This window comes from Lampetra planeri, chromosome 23 (assembly GCF_965212315.1).
Source record: "Lampetra planeri chromosome 23, kcLamPlan1.2.h2, whole genome shotgun sequence".
NCBI lineage: Eukaryota > Metazoa > Chordata > Hyperoartia > Petromyzontiformes > Petromyzontidae > Lampetra > Lampetra planeri.
This window is the reverse complement of record NC_136129.1, coordinates 4,692,937-4,717,267: the sequence shown is the minus strand read 5'-3', so window position 1 is coordinate 4,717,267 and position 24,331 is coordinate 4,692,937. Positions and strand designations below refer to the sequence as shown.

Below are 24,331 nucleotides of genomic sequence, written 5' to 3'. Positions count from 1 at the left end.
CTCGACGGGAATCAATGTCCTCTGTGGCGGCGCTGTGCAGCTTAGGGCCTGGGCTACGAGGTAGATCACACGGCCCTGGGATTTTGTAGCTCGGAGGTAGCAACCCGACCCGTTTCTAGTCTCCGAGTGCTATTCAGTGATGTTGCTCCATGGACCCTGACTCCTGCCTCTCTGAGGAATGAGCCAAGAGTCATTGCATCTTCGTGTTGCCGCAGCGCTGCACGGAAACGTGGGTCCGGGAGCCCTTGCAGCCCAGTGTTCGCTGTCGAGCAGTAGCAGCAGGAGGGGAGGGGGCGAGAGAGAGAGCGAGAGAGCCAGGGCGCGGCTATAGATCTGCAAAGAAAGAAGTTAAGAAGTTAAGGGTAGAGAGAGAGAGGATGAGAATGAGAAATAGGCGTGACATGAAGAGAGGCGCGAAGGGGGAGATTGTGAAGGAGATCGGTGGGCAGCGGGGGGGGGGGTTGAACTGGGCCGTATCAAAGCGGGCGGCTCGTGTTTACCGAAGCTGGGCAAACATTTTGCGATGGGACGAGGCTGAGGAAGAGGAGGAGGAGAGGAAACAGGCACCACCCTCCCCCCCCCACACACACCCGCCCCCCACTTTATTAATAAATGCGACGGAGTACGAGGAGGGCCGCGAGACGCGAAGGGGCAGCCGAGGCGAGGGAGGATCGGCTCGCAGAGTGACCGCATCGTCCCTAGGGCAGCGTCACCACCGGTATCACAATCACATCGCCTTCGCTCATCATCACTGCCTTCACTCATTTAGCATCGTCGTCGTCGTCATCGTCGATATCGCCGTCACCATAACGCAGCATTCATCCCTTATCATCATTGCACATCGTTAACCATCGTCATCATCGCGTCTCCGATTTTTTTTACAGCATCATCATCATTATTACCACCGCCATCATCATCAACCCCCTGCATTTTCGCATCATCGTCACTGCCCTCGTTATTAACTGCCCATCACAATCGCTCCCATAACTCTCTCTCTCTCTCGATGATGATGATGATGATTTGTAACTGGGGAGAAAGTCTTGGCAAAGCGTTGCTCGAGTAACTTTGTTCCCGTTATTTTTTTGTTTTGTTCCGATGGTTCTGGCCACGTTCGGCTGAGGTGGAGGAACTTGAAAGGAACGGAGAAGAAGGGAGAAAAAAACCAACCCGCGACAACATTGGAGCGCCTGTCGACCCGTGTGTAGCTTCGCTTAAAAATCAAAATCACGCAAACAGCGAGAGACTCACAACTTGGGCCCAGGTCAACAGCACACACACACACACGTACACACACACAAAGAGAAACGAATCTATAAGTTAGTTCCGATCATTTGATTGATCAAGTACAGCATCGGCACAGACGAGCGGACGCACATGGACCTCGTGAGCTGCAGTTCAACTCCAGCAGCGGAAAAGTGACCTTCTCCATCATCACAGCCACCAGCCATCACCACCACCACCAGCATCATCATCAACACCAAGGGAGGCATCCTCCACCCACCCACCCACCCCGGATCATGGCTCTGGCTGAAGTCCCCGGTGCTCCGTTGTTGGTGCTGCTGGTCGCCCTGTGTTGCTTGGGCCCTCTCGGAACGACAGCCAAGGGACACTTCGGCTCCCCGTACCGAATGAGTCTCTACTCCGCGCCGTCCCCTCCCGTGCGTTCCCCTCCCCGACACAGGTGAGAGAGCGACGCGGCCAGACATTGTTAGCTCTGATCTGGCCTCGCTGGCGGGACCAGTGGTGAAACGAAAACGTTCGATTTAAAGCTTTCGTGACTGCAGCCGTCTGCTTGCGTTGTGGCCGAAACGTCGTGAGAATAATTTTATTATGTTTTATTTTTATTATTTTATTTTTTTCCTTCTACGCGACTTTACCGAAAGAACCAAGAAGCTAAAACTTTCGAGTTAAAGCTTTCGTGACTGCAGGGATTCATATTCTTGGTTCTTTCGGTAAAGTCACGTAGAAGGGGGAAAAAAACCTTTTTTTAAAATGTTCTTGCTGTGGGTTTCACACCTGATGATGATTGCTTGTGTTGCAATCGAAACGTCGTGAGAATTTAATTGTTTTATTTGTATTATTTTCTTGTTTTTTTTTCACTTCTACGTGACTTTACCGAAAGAACCAGGAATACGAAACTAAAACTATAAAAAAACTTTTTTTTTGACCAGGTCAATATCGATAGCTCGTTTTCAGAATCGACCTGGCCGCAAATTATTGCTCAAAAACGCGGTTTATGTGGCCCATTACTAGCAGCCAAATACTCGAAACGCATGTTTCTCAACGGAGAGGGGAAACGATTGGAGGACACGGAGAAAAATCCACGCGACCACGGGGGAGAACTTTCAAACTCCAAATATTATACAGCAGGCGTCAGGGTAGGGTTCGAACCCACGATCCTCCTTGCATGCCAGGCGTGGTAATTATCATCTCGCTACCGTGTCGAGTGGGCATCTTCATGCGTTTCGCGCATTTGGCTGGTGGTGCACGTGGGATGATGGAGTGGAGACGATTTCGCGGGCATCTCCCGAACTCTACCACCGAGACTGGCTGTGAGCGTTGCTTTATATTCAGTCGCAATGCAAAGCTGTTACACGCTATATGCGCCCGATGATGGCGCTCACCGGGTGATTACGCACCACTTTTAAAGTAAAAATTGGCGGTGCATATTTCATCCGGTGGGTGTCTGTGTGTGCGGTCAGATTTTGTACAACTTCATTCGGGGCGTCGGGCACAAGTTTGGGGTTTGTCTGACTTTCCGGAGCGTCTTATAATCGGGAGAATGCGGCGATAAACACGTCCGACGGGACAGCGCGTCGATTCAAATTGAGACGGAGTTGGTGCGTGTGTCTGTATGTCTTTGTATCTCTGCTGATGTGTGTCTGTGTGTCTGTGTGTGCGTATGGGGAGCGGTAGTGTAGCGGTGAGCGAACTGCGCTGCAAACCTGGCTGCCCGGGTTCAATTCCCGCTCACGGGCCAACACCAGTGACGATTATCTGAACCGGTCCTGGGCCTCCCCTAGGTCGACTCAGCCTCAAATGAGTACCTGGTGCAGTGTGTAAAGCATCGCCACTAGGGAGACAAAGGCGGTCGTGCGGGGTGCTGACCACCCCACCCCCTCGTGTGCCGTGCCGGTCTTCATAGCTGCTCGCTAAGAGGATTTACCCCAACAGTCTGTTAAGATTACACGGGGGATCTGTTGTTTGTGCGTGTCTCCATGTGGTTACGTGCGTGTCTCTGCGTTGCGTGTCCCGTTTGTGTGTATACCGCGCGTGTCGCGCAAATGCTTCGAAATCATCGACGCAACCCTCGTGTCGAGCAATCATCAGGCGCGCGTAGGGTGTAATAACTTAAGCTGGTCAACTCGGAAAGTCACAATGACCGTAGCGGATCACATGAGTGGGCGTGTTGGAAAGATCCTGCCGAAACCGGGTGCATCGATACATTAATTAATACTCATTATTAACATGATTTATATCAACTCTGCCTGCGTATGCGTCCCAGTGACATGGGGAGCGGTGGCGCAGTGGTTAGCGCACTTCAGCTACGAATTCGACGATTTTATCCGAACTGGGCGCTCCAGCCTTGAATGAGGTGCTGTCTGTAACAGTTCCTGGTGCGGTGTGTAGACATCAGAATTAGGGAAGACAAATACGGGCGGGGGCGCGGTGTTGGCCACCCCCTGTACCCGTTAATGTCAGAATCAGAATGAGTATTTAGACTGGAGGAATCCGACGAGCTATAAAGCTCTTCCTTTTACAGATGTGTCGTGTAGACCTTCAAAAGGCCCTCGCTAACAGCACTTGCCCCAAGTTTGCTCAAGACAATTCCGGTCTTTGTTCTGTCACTCGTGACCTCGAGATCGCTCTTAATTAGATAACAAAACATCAATTTTCGGGTCAGTGTGGAGAATATAATTCACACAATTTCAGACAATGGGTCTATAGATCTCTCGCTAATATCTGTCCCTGCGCATACTTCTTCTTTTTCTTCTTAGAAGTATTTAAGCAAGCCTGGCTGAGATTACAGCACTGTATTCAAGCGAGCCAGACTGCTTAAATGTTGAAACGGGTCCAGAGTTTCTGCTCGCGTTGCTGAATCTATAGCCACTCTCAAAAGTGGCGTGTGGCTGGTGGAAATGCGTTAAATATAGGTTTTCTTATTCTTAGGTTTTTCCCGGTAAAGTCACGTAGGTAAAAAATTAAAATTAATAAAAGTTAAATAAAATTAAAATAAAAATCACGATGTTTCGATTGCAACACAAGCAATCATCATCAGGTATAAATGAAATAGCAACAAAAAAATTCATTTATACCTGATGATGATTGCTTGTGTTGCAATCGAAACGTGATTTTTATTTTTATTTTATTAAACTTTTATTAATTTTAATTTTTTACCTACGTGACTTTACCGGAAAAAACTTAAGAATATGAATCCTTGCAGTCACGAAAGCTTCAAATCTAGAATAGGTTTTCTTTTTGTGTGTGTGTGGAGGAGCAGGTATAGATATATAAGAGGGATACAGTACTGTACTATTGAATTACCTGCTCGGTTTATTTTGTTCGATTAGATTCGGCACCCCTCCCCCTCTCCCCACGTCGCGCGCCTCCTCAAGCATCGGGCGCGTGCGGCGTGTGTTGTTTCCCTCGTTTGTAACGGAGCGGGTAATACGGTATTGGCAAACTGGGAGGCGTGGGAAACCCCTCTGCTGTGTGATGGCCCCCAAAAAATACACACCCAAGAGTTTATGCGCCAACGTTGGCGCGTGGTTGGAGACGTTTTGGGCCCTACGGTTCCATCTTCAATGCGGCCGTTTGACCCTGTTGTGTAAGTCAAAGCCGTGTTATTGACGAATGTTGTCGAGTGGATTTTTTTGTTCGCTATTTTCTGCCCTGTGGTGTGTTACTGTGTTCAGTTTATAACAAAATTAAGTAACCCTGGCTACCGCCATTGGAACCTTCTTTGCCAGTAGCAAAATATGATAATTGTTTTGTTACCCTTTTATCTGGCAACAAAACTGACACCTTTTTTTACAAGGAGTCATGTTTGCATTGACCACAATACCTGCGGTCGGAATGCAAACAAAAAACATAACTGATAATGTATGCACTGTCCTTGAAATTGATTGGTCCACACCCGAGACAGCTTTTCTTAGAGCCTAGTCTCACATGGTGTTGAACCAGATGACGCCTTTTGGTATTGTGGTCAATGCAAACATGACTCCTTGTAAAAAAAGGTGTCAGTTTTGTTGCCAGATAAAAGGGTAAAAATACAATTATTATAACCCTGGCTACTCACTGCATAACACTGTTCGGAGCAAGTGCCGTTAGCGAGCCACCTATTTCTGTGCTGCATATATAGAACACTGGCAGTCACAAACTCCAATCAACTACGTAGCTCTTGTCGATACGATTTGCCTCGGCTGCGTGCCCCTGGCCCGTCTTTGTCTTTACGCAAGATTGTGGATTGGTTCATGAGATAAATTATATTTAATTCGCCACCGTCATGGCGCTCACATGGCCTCACTTCAACGTCACCTTCCATACTTTTTATTTCAATGTCGGTGATGTTCATAATAACACTGTTTAGGTACAGTACTCGTTTGAGGCTGAGTAGACCTAAGAGAGACCCACACTGCAGTCTGAGTTTCAGTTTGGGTCAAGTTAGGTGAGGCCCTCACTGGGTCGATATTTCAGTCTGAATCAACCTAGGGGAGACCCACAACCACTCATACTTGGGGCGACTCAACAGCTCTACATTTCAGTCAGTCTAAGAGTTGCTTTTTACTGGTTCCACATTTCAGTCCGAGTCAACCTAGGTGGAGGGGGGGGGTTGGCGACCCACACTGAGGTCTCATTTCAGGCTGAGCTGACCTGTGGGAGCGAAGACGTCATCTCTCCTCTCTCTACCCCCCCCCTCCTCCGTGTTGTGCGACCCCCCCCCTCACCCCCCTCGTGTCGGGCATTTCCCTCCGCAGGAACTGGTGCGCGCACGTGGTGACCCGGACCATCTCGTGCGCCGTCATCAACGGCACCGACTCCTACGTGAAGGCCGAGCGTAGGCCCTGCTCCTGGCCCAAGGGCAAGTGCCAGCGGCCGCTCATGTGAGGATCGCAGGGGCCCAGCCCCACGGGAACGGGCCACGGTTCGAATCTCCCGCTCGCAGCCGTCGGCTTTGCCACCGGTTTTAATTTCGACGGGTTACTGTTGGTAAAGTGGGTAGGTGGTCCGATGGGCGATAAGGGTGGTCGCCCCTCAGCTACAAAAAGGAGGAAATAACCGGGGCGTTTCGTGGGAAGAGGAACGTCTCACGACACCAGTGGAGGGTTGAACTGCGTGTAATTGTTTTGTCTTGAGTGGTTCATTATTTTTTAAATTATTGGTGGCACATACCTCCAGATCAGCACTGTGGAGGCGAGGGTGGTGGGTCACGCAAATGTTGTGAAACTCCTTGCCCGTGGGCATCGAGGTGTCATACCCTGGCTCACCAGGAGAATACGGCACAGCAATTGTGGACTGCACCTTTCCATCTGTATGGGATAGTGTTCTCCGGGTGCTTCACTTTCCACCCACGTGTAAAGACTCCTTAATAGTCTGATAACACCTTTACATATTGAGGACTGCAGAGCTTGGATAATTGTTTGCACCGGCTTATCGAGTGGCTGCTGCTGCTGCCTTCCCATTTGTCATCTGGTTCCTCGTGCTTCTGATTCGGTCTCTCTCTACAAGAGCGAGTGAATACTGTGTGGCGGCGGCGGCAGCGCGTTACAAGTTGAAGTTATGATTATTATCAATTTTACTACGCAACTGACAGAAACGGGTATCTTTAATGTCCTCGGATGCCTTAGAGGTTTCCCAGGACAGCAACTGTCTCAAAGAGAGGAAGATTCTGGAGAAAATCAGGACAGGTGGCAAGCCTAGTCGGCGACCTCGGTAAAATATTTCCACTCCCAGAAGACCACGTCCAGTATGCCTCTCGCTTTGTCTGGGGCTACGAGTGAATCGCCGCCTGCTCCACTCTCCCTGTGACCCGGAAATAAATAAATAAACATCCGGTGAGAAATGAATACTCGGGTGGGAAGTCAACCACTTGTGCGTGGTGACCAGACCCAGGGCTCAAACCCTGGTGCTTGGAGGTTGCTGGCTCAAGTGTCTCTGACACTGGCATCAAAACCGCACGCGACAGCCAGCTTAAGTAATTGAACCCTGACCCTCAAGGGAGCTGGTTCAGTTTCCAGATATGAGCCGGAGCCCTCTAGAGCGCATCAGTTTCTCAGAGCTCTTACCCAGACACTTCGAGGTTGCTGGGCCCACTGATTCTGAAATTGGCATCTGCTCCAGGAATAGAAGCCAGACATCAGAGGTGTTGGCCGAGTGTAGCGACAGTCATTTCAGCCTGCCACGTGTAACGACGCGCGTGTAATGAAGCACGCGTATCGACTCGTGTGTAACGACTCGTGTGTAACGACTCGTGTGTAACGACTCGCGTGTAACGACTCGCGTGTAACGACTCGCGTGTAACGACTCGCGCGTAACGACTCGCGCGTAACGACTCGCGCGTAACGACACGTGTGTAATGACGCGTTGGCTGTCGGCACTCACGATCCTGTAAGAATCGATGGCTGTATTGGTGGTTTCGCGCACGTGGCACGTCGCGCTCGTGTGTCACTTCAGGCCTGTGGAGTTAACGAAACTGCAAAGAGAGGAAAAAACATGAGGAACGATCCAAGTGATTAATAAACAAAATTATAAATTCTTGAATCGCATCGCAATTCCATTGGATCGCAAGGATGGACAATTATTAAAATGTCCAGTCGCAGTGCCCGAGGATACACATTTTCCAGGAATTGAACCTAGACACCCAAAAGGTTCTGAGTGAATCACCAAATGTCTTAATGTTAGCCCCCTAGGAGACGTAGTTACAAGAATCGAACCCAGGCACTCGGATATGCTGGCTCAGTATTCTGTCGCGAGATAAAGATTCCTAGGAGAGACACGCAGCCCCAGGGCTTAGATGTCTAATGTCAGCCTCCATGGTGTCGTCCAGTTACAGGTGTTGAACCCAGGTACTCAGAGGTTCTGGGAGAATTCTTAAATGCCCACTACAGTATTAGCCCCGATTTAAAGCTTTCGTGACTGCAGGGATTCTGGTTCTTTTGGTAAAGTCACGTAGAATGGAAATAATAAAGTAATAAAAATAAAACATAATAAAATAATTCTCACTATTATTTTATTATGTTTTTTATTTATTATTTTATTATTTCCATTCTACGTGACTTTACCGACAGAACCAAGAAGAAAAAAGGAGTATTAGCCCCCTCGGGGACTGATCTATGAATTCACCCCAGAACCTCAGAGGTGCTGGCTCTGTATCCTAACATGGGTGACAACCTCCTTCCTGGCAAGACACCGGGGCCCCAGGGCTCCAACCCAGACACTCACAGTTTGTTGCCTCGCTGTCCTCGTGCGAGCAACAACCTCACAGTAAATTTCGATTTAAAGCTTTCGTGACTCTGTCTTCTCGACAGACCTGTGTTCTCCACCTGAGGACGGCTGCTTGCGTTGTGGCCGAAACGTCGTGAGAATTATTTTATTACGTTTTATTTTTATCATTTTATTATTTCCATTCTACGTGACTTTAACGAAAGAACCAAGAAGATGAACCTCACAGTGGCCACTGGTTCAGCGGATAAACCCCACCCCCCGCCCCACCGCCCCACCGCCGCTTGCCCGTGTCGCCGCAGGTACCGCACGTACCTACGGCCGCACTATAAGCTGGGCTACAAGACGGTGACCGAGATCGAGTGGCGCTGCTGCCCGGGATTCGGCGGGGACAGCTGCCTCGACCGCGTCGGGGGAGGGGCCCCCCCATCGGGTTCAGGTGAGCGGCCCTGACTCCAACACAAAGCGTGGCCCCCCCCTCACTCCGACCAGTAACCCAACCGTTTCCCTAAAGCTGCCCCTTGACGCTAACTCTAATACTTGCCTTTGACCCTAACCGTGGCCCTATTCTAACCCAGAATGTATCCTTTAATCTGACCAGTGATACAGCCCCTATCGTAACCCCTATCTTTGATTATAACCCTGATCTGAACCCCAAATCTGACCTCAATAGTGACAATGGCCCAAATCCTGACTCTAACCCAGAACATCACCCTGACCCTGACCTATAACCTGACCCTTATCGCAGGTGACCGATGATGAACCAACGTACAAATATTCTCACCATTCACAGTACACAACTCTGACAGAATAACATAACAGCACGCGCACAATGACGTAGATTACAGTGTTGACACGAACCCGAATCTCAACCCCCCAATTGTAATTCTAACCCTAACCATGTGCACGTGTGTATCTGCCTGCATGCGAGGCACGTGCGCGTATACGCATGTGCCAAACGTGTGTCTTCATTCCGATGCGTGCGAATTCATGAGCTCCATGTGAGCCCATCTGCCTCCCTCCCTCCATCGCTCCTCCTCCCTCTCTCCCCGCCCCTCTCTTTTCCCCCTCCCCCCCCCGCTCTCCCTCCCAGTGCCTGGAGCCGGTTTCGTCAAAGGCGTCCCCACCGGTGGGGGGCCTTTCAAAGTGGGGGGCCCAGCCCCGAAGGTGCCGGGGGCCATGGTGCCGGGGGCCCCCCCAGGCGGGGCTCAGGGTGACCCAACCAAACCGGGCTTCAAGCCCAAGTATCCACCGAAAAGTACGCACTCGTCCCATGCCCGTGCGTCGCGCGCACGGCGCATTTCCCCCCGCACGTGTTCCCGCACGCATCCAATATCCCCGTGCGCCGGGTTGTCATCGGCCGCTGCGGGGCCGTGCTTACACTGCGGTCAACAAAGTGCAGTGCAGAAGAATCAATTGCTGCGGTGTTCTCTCGTGCTCCCGCGTCTGTGCTGGAAGCCGTCGCCAACCGGCAATTGACCAGCATGGGTGAAGTGTGGTGAAAATATCTGTCAAAACCTGCATGGTGGTGGGAAGGACTTCATGGGTGCTCGCGAACAGCACTTGATCTTAAAGCCTGTTAAGGCTATACGGGTAGTCTTTGTCTTTGTACAAACACGAGTTAGTCGAGTGGCACAGGGGTCAGAAGTGCTGAGCTGACACCGCAGTGACAAGATGTTAGCTCCCTCGCCTCGTCTACAGGAGGTTGCGGGTTCCATCCTGACCATGAAGATGCCTGTCTTTTTCTGGAATGTGCGTGTTCTCTCTCCCCACGGTCGTGTGGATTTTTTCACGGGTCCTCCGGTCCCCCCCCCCACATGTAAGACTCAACATGCGTTGAGAGTATTTGCCTGCTATAAATTTCTACACGATAAGCCACTTTGTTGAGCTATCGTTTGTGGCCAGGTCATCTCTGAACAAGAGCTATGTAATAATTGGTGTTTTACCCTTCTATCTGGCAACAAAACTGACACCTTTTTTACAAGGAGTCATGTTTACATAGACCACAATACCTGCAGTTATAATGCAAACAAAAAAGACAACTCTGATAATGTGCACTGTCCTTGAAGTTGATTGGTCCACACCCGAGACAGCTTCCCTTAGAGCCTAGTCTCACATGGCCTTTTGGCGTCATCTGGTCCAACCCATATGAGACTAGGCTCTAAGGAAAGCTGTCTCGGCTGTGGACCAATCAACTTCAAGGACAGTGCACATTATCAGAGTTGTGTTTTTTGTTTGCATTATGACTGCAGGAATTGTGGTCTATGTAAACATGACTCCTTGTAAAAAAAAGTATCAGTTTTGTTGCCAGATAGAAGGGTAAAAACCCAATTATCATATTTTTACTGGCAAATGAGGTTCCAATGGTGTAAAGAGCTATGTAGCTCAGCGGACCTTACTCGGAAAATAATTAAAGTTTAGGTCCGTTTAGTCCGGCGGCACCGGCGGTTATGGCCACGGTGAACATCTCAATGTTGACCTTGGCCCTCATCCCAACAGGCGGCAGGCCCCTCATGGACATCTACGGTGAGCGCATCGATCGGCTGGAGGAGGCAGTGCGGCGCGTGACGCTGGTGCTCGAGCAGACGCAGGGCTCGCTGGTGGGCATGACGGACGGCCTGCGTGCCTCCCTGCACGCGGACGCGCGCCACATGATCCAAGCGCTCGTGGGTGGCGTGGTGCACGAGCGTGGCGCCGGCCCTCCCCATGGCGAGGCGCCCGACTCCGTCGTGGGCTTCGAGGCCGTGCCTCCCGACCATCGTCACGAGGTCGTGCCCGGCGGAGACAAGACTCCTGGGATGTATGCCGAGGTACAGAGACGTAATGGAGGGAGGTGGGGTAATGTATGTATGTTGAACTTCTTTTCCACCGTCTGTCGCCAACCGTGATTATTGGAGGTGCAGGGGTCTGAACAAATGAGTTCTCAATCTAGATGATGATTTAAAACTGCACGGCTCTAGTGGCTTCCTAATATCGGAAGGACGAGCGTTCCAGACGGCCGCAGAAGCGCATCTGAAAGCGCGCGATGCAGTGACCGTCTTTGTTCGATGGCTAGCCAAAAGCCACTGCAGGGATGACCGGAGTTTGCGCCTTCGATTAGCACGGTTGGCTACGTACGGTGCGAAAGAAGTTCAACATGCATTCATACTTGGTATTGTGGTTCATTCGTGGCAAGCACTTTGCGTGCGATGAGTGCGACCTTCTAAAAATGCATCGTTCGGCAACCGGAAGCCAATGCAGCTCGGCAAGCACTGGACACCGGGTGAGGGGGGGTAGGGGCCCGGTGCTGGCCACCCAACCCCTACTCGTGTGCCGTGTCGCCGGAACTTCATGGGTGCCAGATTTGAAGCTTTCGTGACTGCAAGGATTCATATTCTTAGGTTTTTTCGGTAAAGTCACGTAGGTGAAAAATTTAAATTAATAAAAGTAAAATAAATATAAAATAAAAATCACGACGTTTCGGAGGCAACAACGCGACTTTACCGACAAAACCTAAGAATATTCACGGGTGCCACTCGCTCACAGGGCTACCCGCGTCTTGCGCCTGCGCGTTTCCCCCCCCAGCCGTACCCGGACGTCATGGCGAAGGTGGTGGCGCTGCGGGAGGAGCTGCGGGAGCGCGACCGCGCGCTGGCCGAGCTGCAGGCCACCGTGGCCGGGCAGGCACAGCAGATCCAGCGCCTGGCCGACAGGGTCCCCCACCACCCGCCTGCCCCTCCGCCGCAGCAGCAGTTCCCCCACCCCGACCTTGCCGTGCTCGACTCCCTGCTGGGCGACCGCATCCTGCAGCTCAAGGGTGAGGGCCCTCGGCCGCTCGTTCGAGGGTTCGAGGCGCCGCGTTTCCCCCGGGAGGCTCTAACCCTCTGTCCGCCTCGCGCGCTCTTTCTGTTTTGCGTCGCGACGCTCGCTTTCTGTGCAGCATCGTTGACGTGCGGTCGGTATCGAGGCGCTTTGTAGATTGCGCCGGGCCGCACCGGAGGAAGCACCTTCCCTCCCCCTTCCTGCCTTCGAGAGTCGTGGTCGTCGCGAGACAGGAAAACCGGCATTTTAAGTCTCAGAGCCGGAATAACATTTTAGTTAATAAAATAGCAGTCCGCACGTGCTTTGTCAAGTCAATTTTCTTTTTGTTTACGTACGTGGCGCCTTTCTGGCGCAAATATGCCACTCAAGTCTCACATTCATGCTCCCTCTAACCAGCCAGCGAGCCTTTTAACATTTGCATTGATTCAAGAAAAAAACGCCACTTTTTCAAAACAATTCTTACTGTGGTTTTCACACCTAATGAAGATTGCTTGTGTTGCAATCGAAACGTCGTGAGAATTTAATAGTAAAAGTTTTATTATTTTTTTATTTCCCTTCTACGTGACTTTACCGAAAGAAGCAAGAACATGAATCCCTGCAGTCACGAAAGCTTTCGATCGAAATCATTCACGAGCGAATGTATCTTCTTCTCTCTGTCCCCTCGTCCGACAGGCGAAATCTTCAACGGCGTGGACGAGCGCATGAACGGTCACGGCGGCGGCGGCGGCCACGGCGGTGGCCACGGCGGGCTGTGCTCGTGCGACTCGCAGCTGGCGCTGCTGGAGCAGCGGGCGCAGCGGGCGCAGCTGGCGCTGCAGCAGCACGTGAACGCGACGCTCTCCGCCTTCCACGGCGAGCTGCAGGGCGTTCGCACCGACGCGGACGGCGCCGCCGCCTGCTGCGCCGGGGCCGCCACCACGCTCGACGGACGGCTCGCCGACCTCGAGAGAGGGGTGCGGAGAAAACAACAACTATCACCACCGGGGGAGGGCGGGAAGGCGTTTTTCTCGGCATCGAGATATCGAGAGATAAGGCGGCCGCGCAGGTCGGCACGGCGCGTTTCGCCCGCTACTTTTAGGGTTAGATTTGAAGCTTTCGTGACTGCAAGGATTCGTACTCTTAGGTTTTTTCGGTAAAGTCACGTAGGTAAAAAATAAAGTAAAAAATTAATAAAAGTAATAATATAATTAAAGTAATAATAGAAATTATTACTTTTATAAAAATTTTATTTAATTTTTTACCTACGTGACTTTACCGAAAAAAACCTAAGAGTACTTTTAGGGTCTTCGCTTTAGTTTGGAGCCTCTGGCATTTACGACTCGGGGAACTTGCAGTGACCGACACTTCTTAACGACGCTGCTTTTGAAGAGGTGTTTAATTCAATACTCTTGGTTTTATCGTCGTAGCGTCAGTCTCATGATCGTGTCTTTGCACACGCGGGCACTCGGTGTGTGCTTGAAGCGCCTCGCTTCCCCGCTGCGCACAGGGTGGCCTGGAGAAGGCAGAAGCACGGCAAGTAGGTTTGTGCACCCACCTCTGCGGACCTTCGAGTGTTGTCCGCCGACCGTGCCCCCTTCTGAGACCACGACGGTGGACGTACATTTCTCTAACCCCTCCCTCCCTCTCTCCCCGCCCCCGCCCCCCCCTTTCTCTATTTAAAGCCTCGACACAGAGGCGTAGTTTCTCTTTGTGCCTATGTTTGCTCTCTCTCTATGTATCTCTGCGATATCTGTCTGCTTATATGTCTGTCTATGTTTCTGGTTCTGTGTTTAATCTCTCTCTCAAATTTAGCATTCTCAGGAAGAACGTAATCAACCAGATAGGGTGTTGACTGTTATGTTATCCGACTCTCTGTTGTATTACATTACATGTCTAAGTATACTAGATTTGTGTTTCTATTTCATTTATACCTGATGACGATTGCTTGTGTTGCAATCGAAACGTCGTATGCTAGTATTTAATTTAATTTATTATTTTATCTTTATACGTCACTTTACCGAAAGAACCAAAGAATAATTCCTGCAGTCACGAAAGCTCCAAATTAAGTTTGGACGTACATGTGTCGGCGACGGCGTTTCTAACCGCGATCCCCCTGCCCGCAGGTGCTGGGCGGCCCCGGCGTCATCCCGGGCGCCGTCATCACGGGGGAGGTGGTGGCGCTGGAGGCCCGTCTCGACGGGCTGGAGGCGCGGATCAACGCGTCCGACACGTGTCTGCCAGAGCGCTGCTCCCACCTGCGGGACTTCCTCTCCGGCCTCGTGGCGGGCGAGGCGGCCGACCTCAAGTCCCAGCTCGAGCGGACGACGCTCAGCCTGGAAGTTCGCATCGCCGACGCGGCGCGGCAGCAGCCTCCTGGCGGCGGCGGCAGCGGTACTGGCGTCGTCGTGACGACCGGGGGGGCGGCCGCTAATGGAACGGACGCCGCCGGGCCCCAGGATCGCGGCTGCTGCACGGACGACAACCGCGTGGAGCACGTCCTGGCACGGCTGTCGGCGGTGGAGGCCGGCGTGGCGTCGCTCAATGCCAGCGTGCGGCGCTGGGAGCAACGCAGCGGGGGAGCCGGGGAGGACGCCGTCGAATACGGGGATTTTGGCGCCGTGCAGGGAGAGATCACGCTGCTCAAGCTCAACTTCAGCACCATCAACCGCACGCTGCGGGGCCTGCGCGACTCGGTGAGCCCGCCGTGGGAGCGAGGGAGCCGCTCGTGACGGTTGTGCCACAGTTCAGGTTTCCACGGTCGTGCGGTTGCACGTTCCCCCCCTCCCCTCCTCCCCCCCCCGGTGTGTGGTCGGGTTTTGCTCCATGTGCTCGGATCATTGTGTCTTTGCCAGTTCGATCCCTGGCCTTGGCTAGAATCAGCGGTAAGTATTTATTGAACTGGTACTGGGGCCTTGCCTAGGTCCACTCAGCCTTAACTGACAACCAACTACGGCACGTCCCAAAACATCAGCTCGGGGGGCAGCGGGGCCTGGTTCCTGGCCACATCCACCCCTCTGCACGGCCTGCTGGCATTCCCCCGGTGCTCGCTAACGGCACTCGGCCCAACAGCCCGCGTACGGGAGGCAACGTTAGTCTCTGGCTCTGTCTCGCAGGTGAGCGAGTACCGCGTGGAGAGCGCACGGCGCGTCAACGAGTCGGTGGCGCAGGCGGAGCAGCGCCTCGATGGGGAGGTGCAGCAGGTGCGGCGGCTGCTGGGGGAGCAGGCGAGCCGGCTGGCGCGCGAGGACTGGCGCGTGCGGCGCCTGCAGGGCCAGCTCGGCCTGGTGGCGCAGCGCGTCGCCTCTGATGGGGCGACGCGCTGCAGGGAGGTACGCTGTAGCCCCCCCCCCCCCCACGTGCACCCCCCCGCCCCCCCCAGGACCCCCCCGCCCCTCACTGCCCCTATGCCATGGGTCACATCGCACGAGCGCGCGGACCGTCCTAGGAAGGGGGCGATGCGTCATTCACGTGACACTTGGCTGAACCTCGTCAGACATTCATCGCTCATCCGATGCTCACAGCTCCACAATTCATGCAGCGAATGCAGGCAATAAATTCTGTCATATACGCACACTTATACCGGGCAATCGTGTTCATACTCCGCATGACACTCGTTTGCAGGGCTCCCAGAAGAGCAGCCAGGGTTTGGGGGACGGCGGCTGCTTCAAGTCCGAGGGGGCGGCACCGGGAGAGAAGGAGACGCCGGCCGCGGCGGCTCACAAGGAAGGCCCAGCCGTCCGGGACAGGGCCGCAATGATGCGGGCGGCGTCCGTGGAAGGGGCGGCGATGGGAGAGAGGGCGGCGCCGGCAGAAAGGGCGGCGCTGGGCGAGGTGGCGGCGGCCGCGATGGGGGTGACGTCCGTGGAGGGCATGGTCGCGGGCGAGAGGGCGGTGACTTCGCGGCAAGGGGCGACGCTCCGAGACGACAGGGCCATCAGAGCCAGGGCCGCGATGATGCGGGCGGCCTCCGTGGAGGGGGTGGCGATGGGAGAGAGGGCGGCGATGGGAGAGAGGGCGGCGATGGGAGAGAGGGCGGCGCCGGCGGAGCGGGCGGCGCCGGTGGCGGCGGCGCCAATAGCGACGGCCTCCGTGGACGGGGCCCCGTCGGTGGCTCGGGCGGCCTTCGTGGAGGGGGCGGCGCTCCCCGAGGAGCGGGCGGCGGGGCCAGCCGTCACGGCGGGCCCCAAGGTGCAGGCGGCCGCCCTTCTGGAGATGCGGCGCGAGGTGGCGGCCGTGCGGGAGGCCCTGGGCCGCCAGGGCGAGCGGCTGTGGGCCGGCGTCGAGGCCGTCAACGCCACGCTGAGGGCGCAGGCGGCTGACGTGGCCGCGCTGGAGGCCGCGGTGGTTCACCGCGGGCCCACGACCTCGCCGCCCCTGCCCATGCCTGTCGCCGGTGAGTCGCTCGCCCGTGCGCCCAGCCGCTCAGGTGTTCAGTGGAATTTGGTGCGCAGCGATTGACATCTCTCTGTAATATATACAGCGTTGTTGTGTTTCCCGTGTTTATTCCAATTGGTGTCATGTCACGAGGTGACGTGATGAAGTATGCATGGCAGATATAATGGTGATGATGGAGCTGATGATGGTGGTGATATTGGCGGTGATGGTAGTGACGGTGATGATGTTGGTGATGATGGTAGCTGTGATGGTGTGGTGATGGTAGTGACGGTGATGATGTTGGTGATGATGTTGGTGATGATAGTAGCTGTGATGGTGTGGTGATGGTGCAGGGTTCCCGGTGCACGAGTTCCACCGAGCTGCGTTCTCGGCGGCGTTGACTCGGTCATCGCCCCGGGGTCGCGTCGTCGCGTTCGACAAAACTTATGTGAATGACGGACAGCACTACGACCCAGACACAGGTGCGTGCGATACACTATACACTACACCACCACGCTACGACCTAGACACAGGTGTGTGCCATACACTATACACTACACCACCACGCTACGACTCAGACACAGGTGCGTGCCATACACTATACACTACACCACCACGTTACGACCACGGCACGTGTGACGCTGTGTTTGTCTGCAGGGATTTTCCGCGTTCCGTACGACGGACGCTACTTCTTCAGCGGCACCCTTGTGTCGGCGGACGGGCAGGGTGTCGTGGCGTGGCTGTCAGCAGCCGGTCGCACCGTGGCTCAGGTAACGACGATGAGAGGAGGTGGCCTTTCCTGCCCCGCAGCCACATTCTTTTTGAAATGTGCATCCCAGAAATCGCTCGCTCTCGCCACTGCCAAAAATGCGACTCTATAGCGACGCTTTTTGGCCTGAAGACTCAGGCTTTATTGTCTCAGCCGGTGAGGCCCCCGTTGAGCTAAGTAGCTCTGTTACAAGGATGACCACTGCCCAAGGTGGTCGGCAGAAGCGGCAGCAGCAACAGGACATCGCAGTTACATCGAGTCAAGTACATTTATTTTTGGTTAGCATGTCGCACCTTTCTGGCACAAATCTGCCACGCGAAGGGCGTAGAGTTGAATCGAGATTCATAGAGTAAAGTACAGGTGCGTGTAGTTACATAGAGACTCGTATACCGCAGTCCAAGACAGTGGGCAGTGGTGGCAGTTACAAGATATCATTGCAGGTAGAGAATGTGCAGATCAACCAGAGCAAAAATCATTTACACGGAACCCAAGCCAGACCTCGCCACAAACAGGATTAAACAACAAATAGTGCTTGCATATGTGATGAGACGACTTTAGAGACACGACTGTAGAGGATTTTTTATTTATTTCTTAAAACTTTAACGACAGGGTCACAGAGTAACATTAGCGCTGACTGACTTATAGCTGAGCCAACCGTACAGCGATAGCGGCGACGTACAACTATATATAACTGTCTGGCTATATAGTGACGACGGCGATGACGACTGTATAGTTGGCTGGCTATGCAGCGATGACGACGACTAAGAGATGACAGCAATGACAGCGACGACAGCCAGGACCCGAACCCCCACGACAGCCCCGAACCCCTTTTTAAATATTTTATATTAAGTTCGCTTGCTTGCTTGCGTGCTTGCGTGCTTGCTTGCTTGCTTACGACCATGCAAATCTTTGGGTCGTTTTTAACACACTTCCCGTGATCCAATCGAGCTGACATTTTCCACACAGACTCGTTGTGCACTGTGACAATCATCTGACCCATAGGTGGCAGCCATCTCAAGCCAGAGGACGAGAGGACTCTAGCCGCCACGCATATAAAGGATTTAGAGTGAAAAACTTTGTTTTTACTGGTTAATTTTTTTCCTCTCCCTCATATTCACTCAGTGTGGCCAAGCCCCGCCCTTGACCACGCCCTTCTTCTCGAACTCTCCTATGGGTTCCAGGAGCTTCCAGTTCAATCCGCTCTTTGACCCTTGGCCCAGTTACGCCCCCCCTTGTGGTCGCTCACGTGTGTATCGTCCTATGCTGCACCCACACCCGTAGTTAACACCCATGGCCACTAGATGGCATACTGTCATTACACATACAAATCAACAACAGTGTTAAAAACCACGATGTCCAGACGGCTCGGAAGGTGTTGCGAGATACCAACGCTTTACCCCACCACACGTGACCCGCCGATTGACCAACTGCGGCCTAGAGATTTAACCTGCTGGGTGATGGGCAGCCCTTTGTCTGTTAAACACGTCGTTTGTTAGTCGCGCAATATTCCGTAAGGGGCCATCCATAAATAACGTCACGCACCTAGGGGGGGGGAGGTCAGACATTTGTGACGATGTGTGACGAAGGGAGGGGGTGTTGAGAAATGTGACATCACATCAAAATTCGCAACTTTAAATAAATATAGACAACACGTTCTACGTAATTAAATAGACTTTTTAATAAATGTTTTCTCCTACAACATCAGAGTGCAGCGCCACGTTAAATACGCACTACAATGACAATAGTTTAAAGCGATTTGAAGCATGTTTTATTTTTTTGGGGGTGGGGGGCAGAGCTTTGTGACGTCATATTTGAGGGGGGGTCTGACTTTTTGTGACGCCGTGTGACTAGGGGGGGGGGGGGGTCAAAAATCGTCCAAAATCGCGTGATATTTTTGTGTTAATGTTGTTGCTGCTGCTGTGCTCACTCACCGCGGATCTCCTGGGTAAAATAGCTGGGCAACTGCCTAAATGGGATCATAAACCCGAGAAAACGACTGGACATCTGTGAAAAAGAGATTTATTGCTCATCGGATTCCTCCAGATTCAAATCATATAAATTTAAAATGTGTCAATCCACTGCTGGATGAAGGTTCCGGTACACCGTGTGGATCTTCGTGGTTTTTGACGATACTTAACAAAGGGATTATGTAAAACTATAGCAGGAGAGTGTATGTAGAAAATTGATGGTTTAGGCCGTAGCCCTCCTTCAGGGTAGATGCTCACTTGGAGTTTGAAACCTCGTGCTTGAACACTGCGGTGCCCTAAGAAAGCTGCAGCAATTTAAGAAAGTTGACAGGTGAACAGCTTTGATTTGACACGTGAAAAGTCTTGAGTCTACGTAAAACGAGACCGCGAATCCGAGTGCACAACGCGGTCCATTTGGCTTGCGTCCCTATGACCACTCACCCCGTGCCCACAGGTGGACACGGCAAAAATATCCAGCCATTCGGAGCCCGGCTTCATCAACGGCAGCCGTTCGCATCACGCCAAAGACAGCAAGGAGGAGGGCGTGGAGGAAAGAGAGGAGGACGAGGACGATGAGGAGGAAGTGGACGAGGCGGAAGGAGGAGTCGGTGGGGAAGAGGAGGGAAACCGCCTCATCGGTGGAAACGTCCGCCGGCAGTCCGATCGCAACGCGTCGGAGCGACGCGCCACGCACGACAGCGGCGGCGGCTCGGGCCCCGGCGTGTTCGGCGTCATCCTGAGCCTGAGCGTGGGCGACCTCGTGTTCGTCGAGGTGGCGAGCGGCGAGGTGGCCTCCTCCGATCGGCCCTTCACCACTTTCAGCGGGGTGCTGCTCTACGAGACGCCGGCGGCGGCGGCGGTGGCGGGCAGGTAACTCGACGGGCTCCACTCGCCCAAAGTTGCTTGGCTGCTGCTCCGACGTCGCCGCTCCCGCCCTCTGGAGGGCGCCCTCAATGCTGCCGATGGTGGTTCGGGACAGCGCCGCCTGGGAGAGAGAGAGCGACGCTCGGACCAATGAGGCAGCGATGGTGCGAGCAACCGTGCGGAGCGCCCCATCTGCTCGCACGGGGGTGGGCAACTAATTCCCTGCGGAGGGCCGAATCCATCATCAGTAGCAGCAGCAGCAGCCATTGTCTCTCCGCTGCTGGATGAAGTCCTCGCCATGCCGTCAACCATCCCTCACACGCCAGCGCTGCCACCGTCCATCTCAGTCCTGCACGTTCCATTACCAATCGGCCAGAAGGCCGAATAGAACTTGCAAATACCTTTGGCGGCCAATGGTACATTAACACACACAACCTCAGTCGCTCCTGCCTGTGACTGAGCGTGCGAAATTTGAAAACACAGACTTGTTGCCAGCTCGAAAATATTGCCTCCTCCGTCACCCAATTAAAGTACAAACAAACTACAACTCCGTCGTGTGTCTCCACACATACAGTACCTTCAAATGATTATTTAAACCGTCGGCCTATTGGCTAGGCTATCGTGGGGACACACAATGGGGTTCTGCTTGTGTAGTACTCTTGTATCCACAATGCACCTGGGTCACAGCCGGTTCTAAGTGGAAGCCTGGTATTGGCCATGGGCCGCATGGAGCGAGGTTGTGGCCTCCTTCTGACCCATGGGCCATCGGCGTCCCCAGCGCTGTGCTCGCCGCTGGCTTCCATGACCGGTCACGTGGTCATGGAGCAACTCGCGAATGGCCGTAGTCGTCGTCGTCGCCTTCATTTTACCGGGAGATTCAATTCAGGCCCCTTGAGATGCGTGATGCATTGCCTCTTTTTGGAAAGCGCGAGCTCTCACGTCAATTCGTTTAGGATACTGCAGCACATTTAAGAAGAGTTGAAATGTAACTAATCTGGACCATATTTAATATACATGTTATTTACAATTTTAATATAGTTCAATTGAGTGATTTTGCAAGACGCTCATGTCAAGGTTCACCAAACTCCAATCCTCGTGAACCACCCCCCCCCCCACACCAAGTTTTTTTTCCCACGTTTACAAATGTATTTCTACCACTCAAATACAAATCAACTTGTTCCATGCTACACGCGCCCAATGATTGTTAAACACGTACCACGTGCCCTGATCAGCAATTGACTGGGTCGATTAAGCCGATTCCAATGAAGATTGAGCTCACGGCAGTGCATGTGTACACGTGTTCCACACTGCCGCAGACAGCCGGTAATTGCTCCACTGCCGCAGCACGTGGGCGTGTTTAACAAACATCGGGCGCGTGCAGCGTGCAACGAGTTTATTTGAATGGGAGGAGTCCAATTGGTGAAGGCGGAAAGACGGAGTGTGGTGGGAGGTCGCGAGGACTCGCGTTTGGGAAACCCTCGAGTCCGTGCAAACACCCCCCCCCCCCCAGGGTACAGCTTTCCGTGACGACCAACCATTGGGCGCGGCGTGTGGTGTGCGCAGTGGCTTAATTGGCATGTGAATCGAAAAGATTTGGTAAACGCCAAAACGCGGACCGTGACGGGCCACGTGCCTTCGTGGCTCCAGGTTGACAAGACCACAGAGTCCAGCTCTGGTTTGCCAGGCTCCGATGATGACGTTGAAGCATCATGCAGGCGAAAGTTAATTGATCATTAATGGGAACACAAAGGCAACGTGTGGCGATAGTGATGCACCAGCGCTGGGCTTCCACCAGACTAGTTTTTTGGGAAGCTGTGTACTGAAATGAAAAAAGCTAATGTCAGCACACTACAGTGTCTGAGCTTGTGGGACTAGTGTGAGTTACCGGGCATCTACGATATTCTATGGGTCTCTGTGTGCCTCTGCCAGCACATTTAATGTGTGCCACGTTTCCATGATTTTATCAACCTGAGTTGGCTGCAATTTTGAGCAGGAGCCTGAATTCCCCGTGCTGATTTTACTTTACGACACAGAGGACATGTACTGGATGGTTATCTAGTCACTTCTCGGAGTAACGGTTAACGTTAACATTCCGCCATGGTGGCGAGATGTTAACTACCTCGCCTGGTATACAGGAGGTCGTGTGTTTGATCCCTACCCTGACGGCTGTATATTTGGAGTTTGCATGTTCTCTCTCCCCGTGGTTGCGTGGATTTTTCTCCGGGTCCTCCGGTTTTCCCCTCCACATTTAGAAACATTCATTGCGAGTATTTGGCTGCTATACATTTCTGCGTGATAAGCAACTTCGTTGAGCTCTCATTTGTGGCTGGGTCACTTCTGAAAAAAGAGCTATGTAGCTCTGTGGGCCTTGCCTGGTAAAATACAAAAAATAATTATCGTGGTCAGAAATATTTTCAGTTTTTCTTCCACGTGTTCGAAAATGCCTTCGGTAGGTAACGTAAGCCAACGTGGGGCTCCGCAAACTGTCTTGCTTCGTGGGGAAAATCGGATTTGGTTTGGCGAACCACATTTTCGGACGAATAACTTATTTCTTTTACGGTCTCGATTGTTGCACCAGAGCCTGAACGGGTTTCCCCGTGAATGCCAAAGCATGCGTTGCACTGCAGCCAGGTGCCAATCATCCTCTCTCCGCCCATCGCTCACCAAGCTGTACATTCCTCGCCTGCTCTATCGCTCCATCACACGTGCGTGCGTGCGTGCTGCGTGTTGGGTACTGTACGAAATGGCTGTACATTTGCTCTGCCGGCCGTGTAACGTTGCCTTCGTCGGTGAAATGTACACTTTTTTTTGCGCGGTCGTTTTCTCGGAATGTTTGCGAATTTTAAAACGAGGCGGCAACATCAGTGGGGAATTCTGGGATTGTTTAGTGGGGCACCACCAGAGTGGCGACTTCTGGGATTTTTTTTTTTAAAGGATGGTGGCACCTTCTTGGAATTTTCGCAAATGTTTGAAACGGAGGATGCCCCTGGTGATATTACTGTATTTTAAAGGTGGGCTGGTGGCTTTTATATTTATCTATGTATTTCTAGTGTGGTTATAATGAAAGTTTTATTTTTAAAAGAAATATGATGTAATAGTACGTAGTATTTTATTAAGTTTATATGTGGCGATTTGCAAGTTACCTCTTAAATTATGGTAGCTTTGATTTCAAAGGAAACGATCGCTAATTAAACCTGCAGTTTGGAAAATGACTGATATAGGTTCTATCGCCGTGAGCAGTGGTGGTGGGGAGGATGGGGGGGGGGATTGTGGGGGGGATTGTGAGGGGGGGGCTTAAGGGGGGGAGGGTGAGGGGGGGTGAGGGGGGGGGGTGAGAGGGGGGGGGGAGATGGGAGTCGGCCCTATAACGTGAACAACACCCCCGTATCCTATTTGTGCATTCACCCTCATTCGTCCGGTTTTTTTTATTCTTGAGAGTTTTTACCGTAAGAATGTACGAAATATTTTTTTGGTGCTGTAGTGTTTCTAATATGCAAATACCTAACAAAAAATAAACGATAATTACGATGTAATATCATCCTCCCATGAGATTTTCATGAAAGCACCATGATCAAACGGCCCCACTCGGCAGACATCTCTGGTTGGGTTAACCGAGTGGAAGTCCTTACTGAGTACCCATTTGAGGCCGAGTCAACCTAGGGGGAGACTCACACTTGGTGCAGAATTTTCTCGAACTCTCCAAGTCATCTTGATCCGGCCTGTGATCCACCACAAGGTAGCCAGAAGATAACAGCAGAGCAAGCGGGTTCTCACACCCACCCCGTGCAGACCTTTCGATTGTTATCCTCTCGAAAAAATGGAGGTTTCTCCGCGAAAACCTCCGTGCTGATGCCGTTGCTGACGCATCCCCTTGTACTCGTTGGGTTTTGCCTTGGCCAGCTGCTCTCTGTCTCTCTGACACTTCATCAAGCACCGCGGCAACTACGCGAACTGTGTCGAGTACTTTGGCAACTGTGTACGAGCCGTGTACGAGCCGTGTGCCAACTATGTGCCTGACTGACTCGGTAGAACGGGGGTCAACCTGAGTATAATCTGGGCACAAACTAAACAACTAAACTATATTTATTTTTATTCTTAGGTTTTTTCGGGTAAAGTTACGTAGGTAAAAAAATTT

At 52.6% G+C, this 24,331-nt stretch overlaps 1 protein-coding gene across 2 annotated transcripts; it reads left to right on the top strand.

The window, feature by feature from the left end:
- The first annotated feature begins 599 nt into the window (after positions 1-599).
- Positions 600-23,408, top strand: LOC144726277 (uncharacterized). Of its 2 annotated transcripts, XM_078604833.1 has the most exons (14): positions 600-718; positions 1,121-1,681; positions 5,979-6,104; positions 8,745-8,881; positions 9,536-9,700; positions 10,942-11,252; positions 12,007-12,238; positions 12,916-13,196; positions 14,346-14,915; positions 15,336-15,551; positions 15,844-16,615; positions 16,950-17,078; positions 17,254-17,366; positions 19,787-23,408. In XM_078604833.1, the coding sequence occupies exons 2-14, from the start codon at positions 1,518-1,520 to the stop codon at positions 20,204-20,206; spliced, it is 3,636 nt and encodes a 1,211-aa protein (XP_078460959.1). In that variant the 5' UTR covers positions 600-718; positions 1,121-1,517; the 3' UTR covers positions 20,207-23,408. The 2 variants fall into 2 exon arrangements, with proteins under 2 accessions (XP_078460959.1, XP_078460960.1); XM_078604834.1 differs by having other exon boundaries at positions 623-1,681.
- The last annotated feature ends 923 nt before the right edge of the window (positions 23,409-24,331 follow it).

What these genes read in the sequence shown, in the direction of transcription:
- LOC144726277 (XM_078604833.1), top strand. Translation starts at nt 1,518, where the DNA reads ATGGCTCTGGCTGAAGTCCCCGGTGCTCCGTTGTTGGTGCTGCTGGTC. An exon ending in TGCGGGGCCTGCGCGACTCG is followed by an intron (nt 14,916 to 15,335) that starts GTGAGCCCGCCG and finishes TCTGTCTCGCAG; the next exon opens with GTGAGCGAGTACCGCGTGGA. An exon ending in CCGGTCGCACCGTGGCTCAG is followed by an intron (nt 17,367 to 19,786) that starts GTAACGACGATG and finishes CCGTGCCCACAG; the next exon opens with GTGGACACGGCAAAAATATC.